At 51.4% G+C, this 10295-nt stretch overlaps 1 protein-coding gene across 1 annotated transcript in view; it reads right to left on the bottom strand.

The window, feature by feature from the left end:
* LOC120880807 (O-acyltransferase like protein-like) overlaps positions 1 to 2010 on the bottom strand; it is a 28623-nt gene extending 26613 nt beyond the window's left edge. Inside the window, exon 1 of the mRNA XM_040264214.1 lies at positions 1939 to 2010. Coding sequence (XP_040120148.1) covers positions 1939 to 2010 — 72 coding nt within the window. The remainder of the gene's footprint in view (positions 1 to 1938) is intronic.
* Between the last annotated feature and the right edge of the window lie 8285 nt (positions 2011 to 10295).

Below are 10295 nucleotides of genomic sequence, written 5' to 3' on the forward strand. Positions count from 1 at the left end.
TTTCCTTCGAGAAAGACCATTCCCTTCACTTTGGAATCAATATCCTCACTCAGCTGCTCTTTAGGTTCTTTCCAAGCATAGCTAATGTTTGGCATTTCGATCGAGCACAGCAAGATCATGATCACAAAGCCTGCTTCTGAATTGATCAAGGATCGCTGGTCTACCGACGTGGCACCGGAAATGTAACAACATATAACAACCTACAACTTAGTAGCAGCGATAACCCATGACCCTTGTCAGTGTTTCTCTAAAGAACAAGTGTGTTTCCTATTGCAAAAGAAGGCTGTGTGTGTGTGTGTTGGGCGGGACTTGGAAGGGATCAGTGAGGATTAGAGACTGTCTTTACTCTCTGCCAGCGAGAGTTTCTTTTGAAATGCAGCAAGCTGGATTCACTATAATAGAAACAAAATTTATAGAAACAAGTGAAAGAGAGCACTGAGTTGAGGAAGTAGCATGGCCAGTTCTGGTTCCGGCTGCCTCTTAGTTTCCAGAAAGAATGAATCAGGGTCTCCCTCTGTGTGTGGACAAGCACCGTCTCAAGTTGACAGAGACAGGAAAAGAGAAAGGCTGGCAGGAAAACAGGCTCCGAGCAAGAAAGAGGTTCCAAGAGGCTAAGAAGACCCAGGAAACCCAAACAGACTGGGAAAGAATAAAATCCTGCAGGAGAGATATATGAAATCAGCTCAATCTGAGAGATAGAAGAAGCATTCCAAAACTGTCACCAGTGACAGAAGTCTTAGGTCTTACTATGTAATCTATTGCTTCCCAGGTGGCTCAGTGGTCAAGAATCTGCCTGCTGATGTGGGAGCTGCACGCAGATTTGATCCCTGGGTCAGGAAGAGCCCCTGGAGAAGGCAACGGCAACCCGCTCCAGTATTTTTGCCCGGAGAATTCCATGGACAGAGGAGCCTGGCCGCCTACAGTCCATGGGGTCTCAAGAGTCAGAGATGAGTGAGCGACTGAGCATAGACTCACACATGTGAAATATATTAGTGACACAGTTGTTAAGACATGGTTTTGGCGTAAAATAGACATTATATTTCAGTTCTGATTTTACTGAAATATACTCTAGCTGAGGAGGGGTTGGGGGGCTTAGGTTATTTTATCTCCAACATCAACTTTCTCGGCTATAAAAATGGGCCTGATGGAGGCTGATCATCAGAACTGTATGGGATCAAAGTGTTTCTTAGCGCAGCGGCAGTGACATGTTTTCACTATTAGTAATATTTCCGATGTTGGAAAGAAAATGAACAGACCACGTGCACTTCCTAAAGTAATAAAATGAAAATTGGAAGGAGAAAGGGAAAACGACAACAGTCACGGAGACAGGCCAGGAGAAACAGAAGCAAATAGGAGTAAAGAAAGAAGAAACACACGTCTTGGTCTCTCGATTGTGAGAGGACCTGCTGGGTCTCACTCTGGCGTCCTCACCCTGCATGCTGGGGCTGGCACAGGGGTTCTCAGATGGGAGCCGAGGGCAGCATCGCCTGGAGGGCTCGTTACAGTCAGAGTGCCTGGTCGTGGGCCTGAGCGGGGCCCGAGAATCTGCATTTCTCCCAGGCTTCCGGGCGATGCTGAGACTATATTCTGAGAAGCACTGGGGAAGGCCCAGCGCTCCCCGGGCCCCAGACCGAGCCCAGAGTCAGGTACGCGGTCTTCACCGTAAGGGAAAGTGTTAGTCGCTCAGTCACCTCCAGCTCTTTGCGGTCCCATGGACTGTAGCCCGCCAGGCTCCTCTGTCCATGGGATTCTCCAGGCAAGAATACTGGAGTGTCTAACCATTTCCTTCTCCAGGGGGACTATTCCCAGCCCAGAGATCGAACCCGGGCCTCCTGAACTGCAGGTGGATTCTTTACCATCTGAGCCACCAGGGAAGTTTTCGGGGCCATCTGGAATCTCAGGAGCTTTGGCCTGGGTTGCGGACCTCTCGGGGCTGACCCAATGGCTCTGGGCTGTGTCTTGATTCCCACTGACGGCCCGGAGTGACCAGCGGCCTTTCGTGCCCTCCATGCTTCCCTCCTGGTGGCAGGTCTCCGGCTTGAGTTTGCTTTGGTTCCAGCCATCCTGTTCTGTCCTTGCCAGCTCCCCTCCCGGGCCTGGAGCCCTGCTGACCAGCCCCAGCCAGCATATGGCATCTTTTGTTTGCCATGTTCTTACTAGCTTCCTTGCAGGAAACAGAGCCCTGGTCTTTGAACCGCTGTCCCCCGGGTGGACCTCCCCGCCCTGCAGAGGCTCCCACCCTGCACTTGGATTTCGACTGCCTGGTTAGACCCAGCTAAGCTCTCTCGGAACGCCTGGTGCCCAGTAGCCCGGATGTCACAGTCCTGTTCACTGCAGATGGTGGACTCTCGCCTGTCGGGGCGCCCTCTATTGGATAGAGCACGGTTGGACGGATGAACGTGCGTGCGTGCTCAGTCACTAAGTCCGTGCGACTCTTTTGCGACCCTATGGACTATAGCCCACCAGGCTCCTCTGTCTGTGGGATTTCCCAGACCAGAATACTGGAGTGGGTTGCCATTTCCTCCTCCAGGGGATCGTCCCAACCCAGGGACCGAACCCACGTCTCCTTCATCTCTTGCATTGGCTGGTGGATTCTTTACCTGCCGAGCCATCGGGAAGCCCCTGGATGGATGAATGCTTAGCACTTAATGATGCCATCTACCATCACCATCTCCCTCTGAAGGAAGGGATGCGTCACTGCCAGCAGGCAGAGACAGGCCAGCACAGAGGCTGGAGCTCGGACTCTGGGACCAGACTGCCTGGACCACGCCCTTCACGCTCAGCTCCCTTATCTTTAAAGTGGCGACTTCGGCGGTCTGCCATACAAGGAATAATATTCAGCCATAAAAAGAAACGAAGTACTGATAAGTGCTTCAACGTAGATGAACTTCATAAACGTCATGCTAGCTGAAAGAAGCCAGGCACAGAAGCACGCTGTGTGAGCCGCTTGTAGGAAAATCCACGCTAGAGCAAGCAGGTTTCTAAGAACTGGAGGCAGGAGGGACTGAGGGAAATTGCTTCGTGGGGGTGAGGTGGGAAAAATAAGAAAATGGTGAGGTTTCCCTGAGGGTGATGAGAACGTTTTGGAACCAGACAGCAGGGGTAGTTGTGCAGCAGAGTGAATGCACGAAGTGCCATTGAATCATTCACTGGGAGTCGCTCATTTATGTGATGCGGATTTCACCCCAACCCCCAAAGAACAGAACCAAAACCCTGAGGGTTTTAACAGCTGTCCCTACTGTACAGGAACACCGTGAGGACTGCATGGGATAATGCTGCAAAGGACTTCACGCAGAGCCTGACACGGATCAAACATTTCAGAAAATTTGCCTCTTATTAGTTAATTTAAATAAACACCGCTTTATGTAACCTCACACCATTTTCTTATTTTGTCTCACATTTCGCTGTGGTGAGAACTGGCAACTTGATCATGGATTTGCACCATACCAGGAGCCAGAATTTGAGAAGCGCTGAAATAAACAAGTTTGATCAATAAAATCACCTTTTATAAAAGGCCTGTTTTAGAGAGCCATCCAGAATCATTTAATAAAGTGAAGACACAAAAGAGAGGAACTGGCGGCCTCGGTACCATCCAGGGACGCCCAGAGGCAGAGGCCAGGGAGGGTCAGTGTGAGCCCTTCGGTGTTTCAACAGGCACATCCACACTTCCCCAAAGAGCCACGAGCACAACTCCAGCAGCGAGAGCACCACATTACCTGATCAGGAAAAATGTGTCCACTCCAAGATAGAAGGGGCCACTCCGAGAATAAAGGTACAGTGGGTTTCTAAGCACCCTGGCTCTCCATTCAAGCACGTTATCTGTAAAAACGTAGGACACAGTGTCTTTTTATTGAACGAAAGAAAATCTTGTGATTTATCTTTTCAAAAAACACCTTCAGCTTTCCGCTGTATCGAGAAGGTTTATGCATCCGTGTGATTCACTTAAGAGGAGAATGTAGAACGGAAATAAGAGAGGGCGGCTCGGTAGCTGCCTGCAGCCTGCGCTCTCGCCTGGGCCCCTCTGCAGGGCCCGAGGCCCCTGTGGACCTACAGCAGCACCGCCTGTTTAGATCCCCTGCGGGATCTGCAAACTGCCCTGGGCTGGCCCCTCCCCTCCATTCTGTGTTTAGGTCCCCCTTGGAGAGTTCCACTCTGTCGACAGGAGCTCTTCTGGAGTGCACCAACAGAAAGAAGATCCACAAACACTGATTTTATACTAGTGCACAATATTTATCTATATTTGCCTATTTTTCCAGGAGAGGGGGAAAGGGAGTTTCTGGATTCATTAATCATGACAAGAGGGAACCCAGCTCTTCAGAAGATAAAAATAAAATACTCAGCTATCCCTGTTCACCAGGGAACCAGGTGTCTGGTTTACACCTAAGGGAAGGTAAAGCAACCACTGGACACTGGGACAGAACACTCATTTATGGAGGCCACAGCCGCGTCTCGAGAAGAGAAGGCAGGCCACTCGAGAAGGCTGCAGGCTCCCCTCCTAGGGCCTGACGTGACCCCCTACACTCGTGCCCCTCCCTTCCGTGACTACTCCAGAGATCCCTCAGTTTTCCACACCCAGAGACAGCCATGCAGTCATCTGACTGGTGTGCCCAGACACGATCCAGAGGAGGCTCAACACTCGGAGGCCGTTCAAGGCAGGGCACGTGCTTCCCGGCGTCTTCATGGTCCAGAGGGCCGGCACATTCTTCTGCCAGGAAAAGCATTTCAGAGCACAGTCCACGGCGCCTAGAAAACCTGCGGGGGAGCAAAGGCATCACTGCCCACCCTGAAAGCCAGACCAGGCCACACGCTGCCCCCCAACAAGAGGCAAAACCTGCATGCCAGTGATCCTGGCCGCCCCCCAGACGCTGCCTCCCTTTGACCGTGGAAAGCTCGCGCAGTTCTTGTCCCCTCTTGATCTATCTGTGGCTGTCTGCACTTGGTCTCCCTCCTCTAGGAACTTCGACTTTCCCTAACAGTCTTGATCTGAGATCGGTGCCCACGCCATTTCATAACAGAATAGGCTTCCTATCTCAGGCCCCAGGATTGCCAGTGCCTGCCCGCCTCCATCGTGTTTCACAGAGGGTTAGGTGAAGGGAAACTTAGACATCGTTGAGAAGTCACACACTCCCTAAAGCCAGCGTGGGGCTTGAAATGGCATCCCTGGGGCTCGCCCAAGAATGAATCACTTGCAACAATATCCCTAAGAACGCAGAGTGGCAGGGGTAGCAGCAGCGAAGGGTGCCGGCCTTAGAGTTAGTCGGACTCTCCTGGCTCTGAATCTGCCGTGTGTTAGCTCTGGGACCTCTGTCAAGGGAATTAGCTTCTCTGGGCCCAAATTTCCACACCTGCAGAATGGGCCTCAAGGTCGATCTTAGAATCGTGGGCTGATCTCGGGAAACAAATGAGACAGCGTCACAGCTGCTGCCACTCACCGGTTTAAACTCCATTACTGAAAGAATGGTCAATGCCTTCTACTTAATTTATTCCCTTTCGTTTAAAACAAATTTAATTTGGCTCATCCCGAGAGCCCGTGAAGTGTCTGCAATTGCGAAACAGGAGCCTCCAAAACTCAAGCTGGATCCAGGAGATTCATTGTTTTCTCCAGGACGTCGCTGGGTGCCTCAAACGTGAGCACAAGAATTCCTCGCAGAACTGAAACTCATTCACAATCGAGATCGGGCTTATAAACAAGCTCTGGAAATTTAAACCAATTTCTTAAATGGAAGAGCGCAATTAGCATTGTGAGGTTTCAGGGGTAAGGAGGAGTTTTTCCGCTGGGGTCGCTCTCAGAGGTGCCTGCCTAGACGGGAAGCTCACCCTCTACCTTAGAGGGATTTTTGCTCAGCAGGAGCGGGCGCGGGCCTACACCTCGAATCCAGCCTCCTCTGGGTTCCCCGAGAGGCCACAAGCTCTCAAGGGGAGTCACAAGAGCTGGGCTTTGTCCAGCTCTGCCAGTTCCTTTACCTCTCTGAACCTGTTTCCTCACTTTTTTTTAATCAGAATTTTTTAAATTTGATATGTTCTGGCTGTGCTGGGTCTGCGTTGCACCACGAGCTTTTCTCTAGTTGCAGTGAGTGGGGGCTCCTCTCCGCTGTGCTGTTCCGGCTTCTCAGTGCAGGAGCTTCTCTTGTTCCAGAGGGAGGGCTTTGGGGCTCCTGGCTTCAGCAGTTGCGGTCATGAGCTCAGGAGTCTTGGCCCCTGGACTCTAGAGCACAGGTGCAGTATATTTGTGGCACATAGGCCTGCTTGCTTGTCGGCATGTGGGATCTTCCCAGACCAGGGATCGAACCTGTGTCTCACATTGGCAGGCAGATTCTTTACCACTGAGCCATCAGGGAAGCCCTTTCTTCACTTTCAAACCGAGCACACTTTTTGGCAGGGCTGTTGTGAGCTTTCAAGAGCAATATCTGCCAAATATCTGGCCCCAGACCTAATTTGGCAAGCAAGCACAGAATACATTTGGCTATCATTATTTTTTTTTCCCATCTAAATTCCACTTGTGAGTGAACTTAACAGTAGCTACCAGACTGTCTGAAAATAACTGGTCCAGAGAGAAAGCAGCCTCTCTGAGCCCCATTTCGCTCATTTGTAAATGAAAAGTATCTTAAACCACAGGAGCAGAGGGAGGATCGGGTTAAACAACGCATGCGGTTGCCTAAGTGGGATCCCTGGACCAGCAGCTTCAGCATCACCTGGGAACCGTCAGAAAGGCGCAGTCTAGCTCCACCCTAGACCGCCAGAGTCAGAATCCTAGACGGCTGGGCCCGGGGATCAGCTGTGACAAGCCCTCCAGGGGATTCTGCTGCTCACCGGGTGTGACAGTGCTTTGAATTTCCGGATCCTCCCAGTGATTAATACTATGAGCCCACTCTCAGTAACTATGAGCCCAATATTACTACAAGCCAACTACCAGGACTTCCCTGGCAGCTCAGACAGTAAAGAAAATCCGCCTATAATGTGGGAGACCTAGGTTCGATTCTTGGGTCAGGAAAATCTCCTGGAGAAGGAAATGGCTACCCATTCCAGTATTCTTGCCTGGAGAATCCCATGGACAGAGGAGCCTGGCGGGCTACAGTCCCTGGGGTCCCAAAGAGTCAGACACGACTGAGGAACTAACTCTTTCTTTCTACTTTTAGTAACAGACCATAGAGGAAGAGCCCCTGGGCTGAAGTCCATAGCCATTAACTTCAAGATGATGTCCTCAAATATTTGTTCATATCCTTCTCATCTAAACAGTGTAGAACAGGGACTTCCCTGGCAGTCCAGCGGCTAAGGCTCGGCACTCCCAATGCAGGGGGCCTGTGTTCAATCCCTGGTCAGGAAACTAGATCCCACATGCCACACCCAAGAGTCTGCATCCCACATCTAAAAGATTCCACTGCTGCAAGGAAGGTCAAAGGCACAGAGTGTTATCCTGATTTCACTTCCTAGAGTGTAAAAGTGGAGGAAAAAAAAATGTTGAACCTAAGGGTCTCTCCATTTCAATTATTTTCAAACATTCAGGAATGTGACATTTCACTCTGATGGTACTAAATATAAAAAAAAAAAAATTGCTCCAGGCACAGAACCCAGAAATGTCCCATTCTGAGACCATGGGTAACTGCAGCGGCTAAGAAAGCCAAGGTAACCTCAGCGTCCCCATCAGAGAAGAGAGGGTCTTACTTTGGGTGAAGATCCTAAAGCTTCAAGGCCAATTCCTGGCACCACACCTGGTGTGTCTGCCTCTGGTCTGGCCTTAAAACACAACCTTGTGGGTTAGCCCTTTTTAAAAATAATTTTATTCGTTTATGCATTCACTTTTGGTTGCGCCGGGTCTTCGTTTCTGTGTGGGTCTTCTCTAGGTGCGGCGAGCGGTGGAGGGGAGGGTGGCTACTCCCCAGCTGTGGTGCAAGGGCTTCTCGTTGCGTCGGCTCCTCTTGATGCAGAGCACAGGCGCCAGGGTGCGTGGGCTCAGTAGTTGCAGCCCCAGACTCGAGAGCACAGGCTGGGTAGTTCTTGGGCACGGGCTTAGCCGCTCCGAGACATGCGTGCTCTACCTGGACGAGGGTTCGAACCCATGCCTCCCGCGTTGGCAGGTGAATTCCTCACCACTGAGCCTCCAGAAGAGTTCTGATGACTGACTGCAGACTCTCCCTCAAGCTGACAACCTGCACGTAGCAGGCCCCTGGGGCCCAGCTGGCCTCCGCGAGGTCAGTGCAGCAAGAGGTCTTGGCCAGTTAAAGCCCCCACCCTTCCCTCCTGCTTATGGTCTCACTGAGAGAACAAGGAAAAGAACAACGAGTTAGGAGGAGGGGAGGACACATTATCTCATCGAATTCCTTCAGCAAACCCCATGCATGTCCCCATTTTACAGATGTGGAGACTGAGGCTCCTAGAGGTCGAACAACCTGACCAAGGGCAGAGTCAGAAACCAAAGCAGGTTTGAGAAGAGACTGCTAAGCATGTGCTCTTCCTGCCACGTCCACCCTGGAATCTTCTACATTGGCAGCCGGGGAGCAGAGAGTTCTTGCATCATATCGGGGGATAAATAATAGAGGGGTCTGAGGCTGAGAACGATGAAGGCAGGAGGAGAAGGGGACGACAGAGGATGAGATGGCTGGATGGCATCAGCGACTCTGTGGACCTGAGTTTGAGCAAGCTCCAGGAGTTGGTGATGGACAGGAAGGCCTGGCGTGCTGCAGTCCATGGGGGTCACAAAGAGTTGGACACAACTGAGTGACTGAACTGAACTGAGGCTCAAGGCAAGGCCATCAAAACTGTCCTCAACATGTGATGGGGTCATAAGAGAAACAAGAGAGTAAGCAGATTTATTTTCTGAGGCCTCAGAGGACAAACCAGGGCCCAGGAATAGAAAGAACTGGGCAGAGGGCTTGATGCCGTGCAGAAGGCTGGCAATGAACATTTGCTAGGCCTCCCGATTTGGGGAGGAAGTTACACAGCGGCTGCTAGGTCTTCTCAGCACTTATATCACCATTATACAAACGTGCTTTTTCCCATTTTTCTCATCGTTGGGGTATTTTTGCTGGTGCTGCTGCTGTTTTTGTTTTAGCCTGAGGGTCCGAGCAGGATCTGATAAAGTCATCACTGTGCTTCCACACAGGCTGTGTTCCCTGCACCTACGTGAGTACGTGTTCCTATTCTTCTGGTCCAGTCACTGCAATTTTGTTTTGTTTTTTTCCCTCTCTCGTTGGAGTAAAGGAAGGACAATTATGTGGACCTAAGGGGCTCTGCCAAAAATTATTCCACATCTTCTACTTGTGAAAGCATTAGTTCCTCTCAGTCGTGTCCGACTCTTTGCGACCCCATGGACTGTAGTCCGCCAGGCTCCTCTGTCCATGGAGTTCTCCAGGCAAGAATACTGGAGAGGGTAGCTTTTCCCTTATCCAGGGGAATCTTCCCAACCCAGGGATCAAACCCAGGTCTCCTGCATTGTAGGCAGATTCTTTACCAGCTGAGCCACCAGGGAAGCCCAAGAATACTGGAGTGGGGAGCCTGTCCCTTCTCCAGTGGATCTTTCCGACCCAGGAATTGAACCAGGGTCTCCCGCATTGCAGGTGGATTCTTTACCAACTGAGCTATCAGGGAAGCCCAAAAGTAGCAGTTGTTTCCACTCTACTTGTAAGGCTATTCTTATTTCAAAATGTGTGTGTGTGTGTTTGCTCTGCCATATGGGCAGGGGGACAGGAAGGTAAACTCTTGATTTTTCACTGGAACACAACCCACTGTGATTTATGCCCACGCAGCCTCTCGCTGTGCTGCACTGGGCGGTCAGTTCTGCTCCAGTCCCCTCGGGTCGCACACTCAGGCCCCTGGTGTCAGCTTGTATGTAAACCGCTTTGCTCGGTGCTGCCAGGAAGGTCCAGTGAGTCACCGGTGTAGCTGCCACACTGAAAACAGACGCTGTGCTCAGGGAAGCTGCCTTGGAGGACTACAGTGAAACCCAATCGCTGCTCTGACCCAGACTTTCCGTCGCGCAAAGACACACTGGGTAACTGTACCCAAGAAAGAAAGTGGTGTTTTCATGGACTTCGCCTGTGAACACACGGATAGGAAACAAACCCTGACGGGTGGAGAGCAGAGACCCACCCTCCCAGCCGGCTTTCAGAGCTGCCGGGCACCACCAGACCCCAGCCCTGCAGGGACTGTTTCCCGACAGCGCCGTCAGCTAAGTCACCTCTCGTGAGTTTGTTAACACGCCTGCTTTCTCCTCCGCTCGGGGTTCCTGACGGTGAGACGGGCGCACAGCCCGTCAGCTGGACTCTGCTTCCTGGCCCACTCCCCGCCGGCGCCCTCAG

This window comes from Oryx dammah, unplaced genomic scaffold (genome assembly GCF_014754425.2).
Source record: "Oryx dammah isolate SB20612 unplaced genomic scaffold, SCBI_Odam_1.1 HiC_scaffold_22, whole genome shotgun sequence".
NCBI classification, from domain to species: Eukaryota; Metazoa; Chordata; class Mammalia; order Artiodactyla; family Bovidae; genus Oryx; species Oryx dammah.